This window comes from Euleptes europaea, chromosome 20, assembly GCF_029931775.1.
Source record: "Euleptes europaea isolate rEulEur1 chromosome 20, rEulEur1.hap1, whole genome shotgun sequence".
NCBI lineage: Eukaryota > Metazoa > Chordata > Lepidosauria > Squamata > Sphaerodactylidae > Euleptes > Euleptes europaea.
This window is the reverse complement of record NC_079331.1, coordinates 3,446,312-3,457,646: the sequence shown is the minus strand read 5'-3', so window position 1 is coordinate 3,457,646 and position 11,335 is coordinate 3,446,312. Positions and strand designations below refer to the sequence as shown.

At 46.8% G+C, this 11,335-nt stretch overlaps 1 protein-coding gene across 1 annotated transcript; it reads right to left on the bottom strand.

Annotated features, from left to right (window-relative positions):
- Positions 1-1,597: 1,597 nt before the first annotated feature.
- On the bottom strand, positions 1,598-8,760 carry SH2D7 (SH2 domain containing 7). The gene is made up of 6 exons (XM_056866034.1): positions 8,609-8,760; positions 6,314-6,403; positions 4,464-4,629; positions 3,827-4,054; positions 2,645-3,481; positions 1,598-1,615 (listed from the first exon to the last, which is right to left on the bottom strand). Exons 1-6 carry the CDS (start codon positions 8,758-8,760, stop codon positions 1,598-1,600), a joined length of 1,491 nt encoding a protein of 496 aa, XP_056722012.1.
- Between the last annotated feature and the right edge of the window lie 2,575 nt (positions 8,761-11,335).

Here is an 11,335-nt window from a genome sequence, read left to right as displayed (position 1 = left end):
TCACGTGTGCCTGATGTAACTGTATCATGTTTCTACTACCCACCATGAGGCTTCTGGATTACCTGTTTATCATCCTCTGTGGGTCTCCATTAATGGGAACACTTATTATTGTTCGGCACCAGTCCCACAGGTGTTTACTAGTCAGAAGTAAGTCTGGTTGACTTCAACGAGCCTTGATTCTTGGTTAATGCACACACTTAGAAGAAGAAGAGTTGATTTTTATATGATGACTTTCTCCGCCGCTTAAGGGAGAATCAAACCACCTTACAATCACCTTCTCTTCCCCTCCTCACAACAGACACCCTGTGAGGTAGGTGGGGCTGAGAGAGCTCTAAGAGAGCTGTGACTCGCCCAAGGTCACCCAGCTGCCTTCGTGTGTAGGAGTGGGGAAACAAATCCAGTTCACCAGATTAACCTCCGCTGCTCATGTGGAGGAGTGGGGAAACCAACCCGGTTCACCAGATTAAAGTCCACTGCTCCTGTAGAGGAGTAGGGAATCAAACCTGGTTCTCCAGGTTAGAGTCCACCGCTCCTAACCACCACTCTTAAACCACTACACCACGCTAGTTTTCCACACAATCTCTGGATTGCTAGGATGTGGCCTGTAGCTGCGGAAATGAATCAGGTCATTATGGAAAACATAAGTGACTCTTCTTGAATGGGATTTTTTGGCTTCCCATTAATCTCAATGTAATGTCGTATGGGTGGTGTGAGGATAAACCGGACAGGGCAGAACAGAGTCAAGGACAGGGCTTCTGGCTGCTCTCTACAGATTTATTCCGGCGACCTCTCTTCACCTCTGGGTTCGCTGAGACAGACAATTTCGGAAGTCTTTTTACAGTTTAAAAAAGTCATTATAGGTAGCAAGGGGGAGGGTAAAAAAAACCCTAGAAGCAACTGTACTAATAGCGATATCTCAGGTCTTTTATATATTGGTTGTTTTTTTTTATCATTGTCTTTCATTCTTCCCCACTCCTACACATGAAGCTTGCTGGGTGACCTTCAGCTAGTCACAGCTCTCTTTGAACTCTCTCAGCCCCACCTACCTCACAAGGTGTGGGGAGAGGAAGGGAAGGTGATAGTAAGCCAGTTTGATTCTTCCTTAAGTGGTAGAGAAAGTTGGCATGTAAAAACCAACTCCTTCTTCTCCTCAAAAGGCTCTTTTTCTTTACACCATACAGTTTTATTTCTTCCTATTTGACAGCTCATTTCTCTGTATCTATTCCTGGGAAACTATAGCCCTTCTATTGTATTTTGGGAAAACGTCTTTTGAAACAAAGGATAGTCCATTTTTTTTTGTTTTCAAATTAATACTATTTAAAACATTTTTATCCTGCCTTTCCACCTGATCTGGGTCCCCAGTCGATAAACATAAAAACATGAAATTTTTATTTATTTATATCACACCTTCCTCTCCAAGGGGGACCCTAAGCAGCTTACATTGCTCTCCTCTGCTTTATCCTCACAACAACCCTGTGAGGTAGATTAGGGCTCAGTGTGTGGGACTGGCCCAAGGTCACCCAGCGAGCTTCCCATGGCAGAGCGGGGATTCGAACCTGGCTTTCCCACATCGCAGTCCAACACTATAACCACTACATCACACTGCCTCAAACAGCTGAACAATTAAAAAGAACATTGAAAATTATAAGGTAATTTAAAAAATGGATAAACAAACAACACTAGAATCAGGGAGGAGGGTCAATAACTGTTATATTATATCACATTCCAATTTTGAAAAATTGCATGTTAATTCTGCTGAGGAAGAAATTCTTTATGGCGTGACGCTGGATCTCATTTGATAATCTTCAGTCCACACTTTGGTTCAGAATCGTGTCCCACACTCAGAATTTATTCTTCTTCTCAGCAAAGAGAAATTTCCGGGGTTTATCACTCTGTTGTGGATATTAAATAAAACGAGTTGAATAAAATAAGCATATTTTGGAACAGCTGCAGATGGCCGATGCTCAGCAGCTGGGGGGTAATTTTGATGGAAGTGTTTTTATTGTGCATTTTCTCTTTTATTTTTAATCAAAGTAGAATAACATATCCCCAACATCCTTTTGAAAACAGCAGAATCTGTCTAGAACTATCTAGCTAAATAGACCAGGAAAAGAAAAGGCTTGAGATTAGGTATAGAATGGAGGAGGAAGAGGAAGAGGAAGAAGAAGAAGAGTTGGTTTTTATATGCCGACTTCCTCCACCACTTAAGGGAGACTCAAACCGGCTTACAATCACCTTCCCCTCCCCACAACAGACACCCTGTGAGGTGGGTGGGGCTGAGAGAGCTGTGACTAGCCCAAGGTCACCCAGCTGGCTTCATGTGCAGGAGCGGGGAAACAAATCCAGTTCACCAGATTAGCCAATGCCGCTCCTGTGGAGGAGTGGGGAATCAAACCCGGTTCTCCAGATCAGAGTCCACTGCTCCAAATCACCGCTCTTGACCACCACACCATGCTGCAAGTCAGATAACCTCCTGAAACTACCTATGTGAAAGCCCGATCTATATATTGGCTGGCTCTTTTGAACCAGTTGCAGTATGCAAATACTGACTTGTGGTACTGTGATGTCCTTTTTAGATAGCAATTCTCCCCCAACTTGGACCAACACTAACTTTCTTTAAGGTAGGTTGAACGTTCAATGATACCTTTTGGCTTGGCTTTGCCCCTGCTCCCTTCCCAGGGACGAAGGAGATTTTCTCATAGATGTCGTCTGCTCCAGCCCCATGCCTCGTCAATGAGCTTTTGGATGAGCGCCCTGGGATCTTTTCGTACGCGCTGTCCGTATAGCTCTGTGACCTGGGCGATCGGTCGCTCTTCAGGCAGGCTCGTTCGTAAGCCTCTTTGGCCTTCAGCGGTGAAGATTTGGGAAGGTTTTCAGAATCGCGCTCTCGGATCCTGCGCTTGGGCCAGTCAAAAGGGATTCGTTCATAAGGGTCGTCGCCGAGAGACACGATGGGTTTCTGGGATTTCAGTTTATGGATCTGACCGTACAAGTTCTCCCTTGAGGAATCAGATAACGTCTCGGAGGGGGATGGCATTTTACGCCCTTCGCCGCTCACCGGAGAGGTTGAATATGATGCCAACAGAGTGTCCTGCAGTCCTTGGGACTCAGCGGAGACCTTTGGTTTATTAGGTAACTTTGGAGATAATTTTGGAGTTGTCGTTGGCGAATTCAGGGTGGACATTTTCGGGACGGTAAGAGAGAAAGGTTGACTACTCTGGGACTCTGGTTGGGTCCAAATGCTCTTGCGTTGGTCTACCCCAATTTCAGAATATATCGTTCCTGGACAGCCAGCTCCATCCATTCTTTTGCTGTACAGTTTATCTGATGGCTTAGGACTCGTATTTTTTCCATCGGGGTTCCCTTGGTCGGGACTGTCTAGATTTTGCGGGGGGGTTGTGACTGCTTGATCTGCATCGTCGGAGCATTCTGCCATCAGCAGACTGCTCCTGTCTGGGATGGGCGGGGCTTCATCAGTGTCCTAATACAATACATGGAGGAAAGGAAGAAAAATTAGAGGTGGACGGTCAACCTGGGACATGATGATCCTCAGATGTGGGAACAAGGTCTATGCAAACAGCTTCTATTTCAAGCTCTCCCCGGTTGTTTTTTTAAAACAAACATTTATGGTTTGTTTCCCACAGCAAACCACATAGAATGCATTATGCGATTATCATGCAGTGATCTCCCTCTGATGTTAGTGGGAGAATCAAACACATGCTTAATGTTCCCTCTAGAATCTGTTGGTCTTAACTCTGTTCTGCTTAAGCTGGATCGTGTTCAATATTTCTGCATCCGGAAAATCGGATGCATCTTTCGAACTCACGTCTTCAGGGCTAGCCTCCAGGCTCCAGCCTCTCCTCTCCTTCGAAACGGGCGTTTGTTGTTCTTGAAGCTTCCTCCTTGACTTTGCCGACTGCTGGCTGGTAATGTCCTTCCTCGCAGGGCTGGTTGCGGGAGAGCTGCTGGATTCTTGCCTGACCAGTTTCGGACTTGGCTTAGCAGGCGTTCGCTGCTCCAGGGAGATTTCGTCGTATATGTTTGTTTCTTCCAGCTACACAGACAGAGGAAGAAAGACAACGTTTGACGACCTAAGCTACTGGAAACAGGATGCTTTGATTCAGCGGGGCTTTTTATAAGTTCTTATGTGTAGATTGATCCAATGGACAGCCAGCAGGATGCTGTGGTTAGAGTGTTGGGCTAGAATTTGGGAGACACTCGTTCAAATCCCTCTTCTGACATGAAGCTTACTGGGTGGCCTAGGCTCCACCACTCTCTCGCTCGGCCTAACCTACCTTACAAGGCTGTTGTGAGGATCACATTGGAGAAAGACTCCACCCGGAGGTTTTTTTTTTGAAAATACAACCCAGAATGCAGGAGACGTTATTCCACTCTCCCCAAAGGAGGAGCATGACTGTACCGTTGCTTCGGGGGATCAGGGGATTTTTCAGACCGTGACCCACCTTTGAACAGGCCGCAGTAAGGTTTTCTCCGAACGGCTCGATTTCAGATGTCTGGTAGTACCTGATCAATTCGGCAAGGCTTTCGTGGTGGCGGGTGTCCCCCGAAATGACATAACGTCCATTCTTTGGGGAGTTGATCACAAAATGGCGGCATCGATCCTTGCCTCTGCAACCAAGACACACACGCCCCAGTCCGTGACAAGAGAAGAACATGTCACCCAAGAGGGGCTGTAAGCTACTCTCTGAATGCAGGAAAAGTAACCGGAAGAAATTGTTCACAAACAACCAAACTGCTCAACGAAGACCCGGCTACCTGTTCGTGACCGAACAAATAGAACATGAGCCGAGTGGCGGGTGCTCAAACATCCCCAAATTTTCAGTTCCCTCCTCTCTGTTTGTTGTATGCTTATATCCATTTTTAGCTCGCACGACACGTGGGGAAGGGACCCTGCAGTCTTCAAAGTTGGACGGCGGTACGGAAATAAATAATAAAATAACCCCCCTCCATCCCCAGCATCAAATGAAATCCCTGCTTTCTAAGAATAACTCTATTTTAAATTTTATTTTACAAGTTTTTGCAACAACATATACCACATATATGAGATAAATCTGGCCTTCATACAAATGACATAGCTTTCCTAATAATCTACAGCCACCTTTACTAACTTCATACGGATAATAAATTAGGCTGAAATGCACTATAATATTTAGTTGACCTCAGGAACAGGTACATCACAAAATACATTCTAATATGCCAAAGACACAAGACTTGCAAGTAGGTACCATGTAGTTGGCCTCCTTCATGGATTTAAACCTGCACCAGAATACTCACCTTTTGGAGGAGAAACAGCGTGAATTCATGGCCAGTCGCCAGAGACAGATTGGATTTGGGGGTGGGATGTTGATGGCCCAGGCTAGCCTGCTCTCATCAGATCTGAGGAGCTAAGCAGGGCTGGTCTTAGCTAGTGCTTGGATGGGAGACCACCAAGGAAGTCCAGGGTTGCTATGCAGAGGCAGGCAGTGGCCAACCACCGCTGTCGGTCTCTGCCCTTGCAAAACCTCATGGGGCCGCCGTAAGCCAGCTGCGACACTTTCCACCACAGCCAACATTGGAGTGAGAAGAAAAGAGACAAAGAACTCCACCATAAGTAGGTGGAAGCAGAAGCCCTTTTTTGCATCGGGCCGCGAAAGAGCTCCAACCACGAGGAGGCTAAGGAGCACCCTCTAAACATTAACCACCCAGCTTTGCATGAGGTTCTCTCTCCTTCGTCATTTGTGGTGTCGATCAGGTCTGGCCAACTTCTGCTTTCTTGGGTGGGGGCGAGAGGGTGCTCCATTTCCCAGACAGTTGTCTAGGGTCTTGAAGTATATCTGAACACATGAACACATGAAGCTGCCTTCTACTGAATCAGACCCTTGGTCCATCCGAGTCAGTATTGTCTACTCAGACCGGCAGCGGCTCTCCAGGGTCTCAGGCAGAGGTCTTTCACATCACCTACCTGCCTAGTCCCTTTAACTGGAGATGTCAGGGACTGAACCTGGGACCTTCTGCATGCCAAGCAGAGGCTCTACCACTGAGCCACGGCCCCTCCCCTGAAGAGGGGAGAGAGCTGGGGAGAGCTGGCCACAGGGCCAAGTTTGGGCATCCGTGCCCGGTCTTATAGGCCTTTTGTGGATTCCTCATTGGCCAGTGTGGGAAGGGATGGTGGGTTCTAGGTGCACCATAGATCTGGTCCAGCAAGGCTCTTCTTCTGCTCCTATGGCAGGGGGAACTCCTTGGGCAGATCACAGCATCCAAAAAGCTGAGGGCAAATAACATCAAGGTATGGTTGCTAAATTCAGAGGCTTACCTGTAAGAGAGGATATAGCCAAACGCTCTTTCACGGAGCCTGATAAGAAAGCAGCCATAGTCTTTATCATTCAGGAGTTCTTCTGTCTGCCTGTGTAAAGAGAGGCGTTTCCATCACATGGTGCACCTGAAACTACCTTATACTGAGTCAGACCTTTGGTCCATCAAGGTCAGGATCGTTTGCTCTGACTGGCAGCAGCTTTCTTGCCAGGGTGTCAGGCTGAGATCTTTCACATCACCTACAACTTGATCCCTTTATTAACTGGAGATGCAGCCGGGGATTGAACCTGGGACCTTCTGCATGCCAGGCGGATGCTGTGCCATCAAATCACAGCACATCATAACCAACCATGACTGTCCATACACCGGCAGAGTTTTCCTGCTGTCAGTCTAGGGCAGAGTTAGTCACACCGGAGATTCCCTGCCTCCCTGGTCCTGCTATCAGTGATCTTCCAGATTCTCCTCTGGTCTGTCCCGTTAATTTTATGCCTGAAATCAGGAACCAACGGCAGGTTTTCATTTATATATAGTATATTATAAGGCACCTCTGAAATAATCACAACAAGAAGAAGGTTTTGTAAGGGGGGGCAATTGCTCCTTGGCATCACCCAGAATTCTCTAAGCTCTCGGAAGACCGACGTGGCTAATTTCTTATTTCCCTTTTCCCCTCTTTTAATGGCCTCTCAATATTCTGTGTTCCCCTGAATCCTCATTAGGCTGTTTTCTTTTCTTTCCCTCCTTGCGTTTCATTTTATAAAGGCCTGTTTTTCTGAAGAATGTTTAGGGACTCCCATACCATGTTTGTGAGCAGCCCCATTGTGAAGCTTTTACTGTCTGCATCAGTGGGGAAGAGAAAGCCTGTTCCTAACAGCAAGAATTATTTCTGAAAACAGCTGTGGACCCAATTGAAAAGCTGGGAATGCAGAGCTACTGTTTAGCAGCAAACAAAATAGGGCAAAAGACACATTTTTTTCCTGTGTAATGTATGCATTCTCATCATTGTTTCTGCCTTAATAAATCAGCATTATCCACTTTTACATAGAATCATAAAGTTGGAAGGGACCACCAGGGTCATCTAGACCAACCCCCGTCACAATGCAGGAAATTCACAAGTACCTCCCCCCCACACCCCCAGTGACCCCTACTCCATGCCCAGAAGATGGCTAAGATGCCCTCCCTCTCATGCAATGCCTAAGGTCACAGAATCAGCATTGCTGACAGATGGCCATCTAGCCTCTGCTTAAAAACCTCCAGGGAAGGAGAGATCACCACCTCCTGAGGAAGCCTGTTCCACTGAGGAACCACTCTAACTGTTACAAAGTTCTTCCTAATGTCTAGATGGAAACTCTTCTGATTTAATTTAAACCCATTGGTTCTGGTCCGTCATTCTGGGGCAACAGAAAAAAACTCGGCACCCTCCTCTCTATGACAGCCCTTCAAGTGCTTGAAGATGGTTATGATATCCCCTCTCAGTCTTCTCCTCTCCAGGCTAAACATCCCCAGCTCCTTCAACCTTTCCTCATAGGACTTGGTCTCCAGATATGTATACATGGCCTACACTGGATGGATATAAACCACACCACAATGGATCCACAATACAAACAGCAACAAGCAGGGAACTGAAAACACAGAAGAAAATGCAGAAAGGAAGAAAACCAGGATCCCCCCATCCTCAAATCAGCCGTATCAAATAATTAAAAAGACAATCTATTGAAGTAAAGTATCATCACATGATCACCGGATTCTTAGTGATTGCTCAGTATCCACATTTGCAGAGTTCTGCAATGAAAGAGCATCCTCATAATGCAAAAATTAAGGAGCTGAAGCTTTTCCCATCAATTGATCTCCGGGCTGGGAAAAGCCTCGCCTGCTCTATACACCCCTTGCTTCGTTTTGGGGGTTGTTTTTTGCTTACCAAGAGCAAATCCCATCCTTGGCTATCTGATTAAGTACATCAAAAATCATGCACGGTTCACTTATTGACTTCATTTATATCCCACCTTTCCCCCCCAGTGGGGACCCCAGAGAGGCTTACGTCGCTCTCCTCTCCTCTGTTTTATCCTCACAACAACCCCGCGAGGTAGGTTAGGCGTAGAGCATGTGACTGGCCCAAGGCCACCTGGCAAGTTTCCGTGGCAAAGTGGAGATTCGAACCTGGGTTTCCCATGTCCTAGCCTGATGCTTTCACCACTACACCACACTGGCTCTCTCAGCCATGATCCAATTCCTCTTTGAGAACAGAGAGACAATTAGCTAAGACATCCCATGGTTATTAACACCTCGAGTATAGGCTTACTTCCGAGTAATGAATCCATGAAACCATCCCGGTAAGGTGCCGTCGTCCTGGGAAAGAAGGGGGGCTTGAACCTCCAAAAACCACCGTAGCACCAAATCCTTCAGCATCTCCGAGGGCTGCTTCTCAATGTCTAGACTGGACTCCTTCTCCATCCTATCCTCCGGCGAAAACAAAGAGACGTGCAGGGAGGGAGAGGGGAAAAACAGGTGCGCTGCATATATTCAGATCTACTAAAGATCTCATTTGTTTATAAGTCCTCTGCTCCAGGGCTTGTAATTAATCAAATTTTTTTGGGGAGGGGGGAGTTTACTCAGCGCTGTCAATGTTTGGGGAAGTTGCCTCTTCGTCTCTGCCCTGAAATTCGGAATAGAGACTCAAAATAACATTTACTAATCCAGATCTGGCCCAAATGAAACCCTTGCGTAAATATGTGTAAATGAGCTGAATGTGAACGATTAATCCTATTATTTGGGGCCTTGGGAAACCTTACAACTGAGAGATGGAGAGTGATTAGATCCAGATGTGTAGCCTTGGTTAGTCCGTTGCAGGGGAAAAAAACCCCAAACAGAAGTCTTGGGATACCTTAAAGATGGACCAGTTTTTATTCTAGCCAGCATAGAATAAAAGAACATAAGAACATAAGAAAAGCCCTGCTGGATCAGACTAAGGCCCATCAAGTCCAGCAGTCTGTCCATACAGTGGCCAACCAGTGTGGTGTGGTGGTTAAGAGCAGTGGTTTGGAGCGGTGGAGTCTGATCTGGAGAACCGGGTTCGATTCCCCACTCCTCGCTATGAGCGGCGGAGGCTAATCTGGTGAACTGGATTTGTTTTCCTGCTCCTGCACATAAAGTCAGCTGGGTGACCTTGGGCTAGTCACAGTTCTCTCTGCCCCACCTGTCTGTTGTGGGGAGGGGAAGGGAGAGTGATTGTAAGCTGGTTCGATTCTGCCTTAAGTGGTAGAGAAAGTCGGCATATAAAAACCAACTCTTCTTCTTCTTCAAGCAGAGGCTGTCAGGCCAGAGCCTCACCTTCATCATCATCATCACCACCACCACCACCACCACCACCACCATCAGAGTTGGTTTTTGTATGCCAATTTTCTCTACCTTTTAAGGAGAATCAAACTGGCTTACAATCACCTTCCCTTCCCCTCCCCACAACAGACACCCTGTGAGGTAGGTGGGGCTGAGAGAGCTCGAAGAGAACTGTGACTAGCCCAAGGTCTCCCAGCTGGCTTCATGTGTAGGAGTGGGGAAACAATCCCACTTCTCCAGATTAGAGTCTGCTGCTCATGTGGAGGAGTGGGGGAATCGAACCCAGTTCTCCAGATTAGAGTCCATGGCTCCCAACCCATTACACCACGCTGGCTCTCAGACATGTGAGATGAATCCTTGATGAGAAAGCATATATCTATATGGCATGAATGCAGGTGGGTTTTGAATGGAATATACATAGAGAGAACACATGAAAATCCACTTGTGCATCTGATGAAGTGTACTCCAGTCCACAAAAGCTGATGCTAGAAGAAAAATTATCCTAGTCTTCCAGGTGCCTCCAGACTGTTATGAAAAATTCAGGAGTCATCCCCTTCCCTACGTTTCATGGCATCACTGTGTGTCATATTTTCCCCTCCTGAATAGAAACAGGTTATATCTATATTTGAATGAAGCCCGTTAGATATTTCCATAGTGCAAAACAGTATGTTTCTGTTCCTTGCATTTGCAAGCCGTTAAAAAGAACAAGCAGGCAGGTGGTGGGTTCCCACCCCCATTCATAACTCTGCCAATCTGTCCTTTGCGTCATATTTCACCTAGACCAGGGGTATCCAATGTGGTAGACCATGGCACCCACAAACTGATGCAGACCCCTGGTCCACCAAAGTCAGTATTGTCTACTCAGACCGGCAGCGGCTCTCCAGGGTCTCAGGCTGAGGTCTTTCACATCACCTACTTGCCTGGTCCCTTTAACTGGAGATGCCGGGGGTTGAACCTGGGGCCTTCTGCATGCCAAGCAGATGCTCTCCCACTGAGCCACAGCCCCTCTCCTTTTTGAGTTATCCCGCTTTTACCCCCCCAGTGTTTGCATCCAGGATGGCGCTTCTACACCCCAGGAACCTTTCCCTACTGTGGTTCCTAGCAGCTCCTGGGGGCGATTTCAATCTGGGAAGCCAACCCAAATTTAATGGTTTCATTGTATGAAAGCTATTGGTGCCACTTCTCCCGTGCGGTACAGAGTAGCAAACTGAGTGTCCTGGGTTCGAATCTCCACTTTTTCCCACGGAAGCTTGCCAGGTGACCTTGGGTCCGTCACAAACTCTCAGCCTGGCCTACCTCACAGGGTTGCTGTTTTGAGAGAGTGGAGTAAGTGGAAGAATGAAATTCTAAGACACTTTGAGTCCCAACTCAGGGCTGGGGGGGAGAAAAGTGGGCTATAAATAAATAAATGCAAATGATTGTACTCGCTCAGGCATCACTGGGGAACATTATGCAAACCACCCTGCGTAACTTTCCAGAGGAAAAATGCAAATCGTTCCCTGCTAGAACACGATCAGTGTCATTTAAAAAATAAACATTATAAAAAACCAACAGCAGCAGGGAGGAAATATGTAAACTTTTGGGCTCCAGTTAACTGCCTAAAACGAACGTCAGCCTGCTCTTGCTTCCCCATACTCCACATCTTCATCCAGATATGGGAATGCTTGTCTTGTAACATTCTGTGAAATTCCCA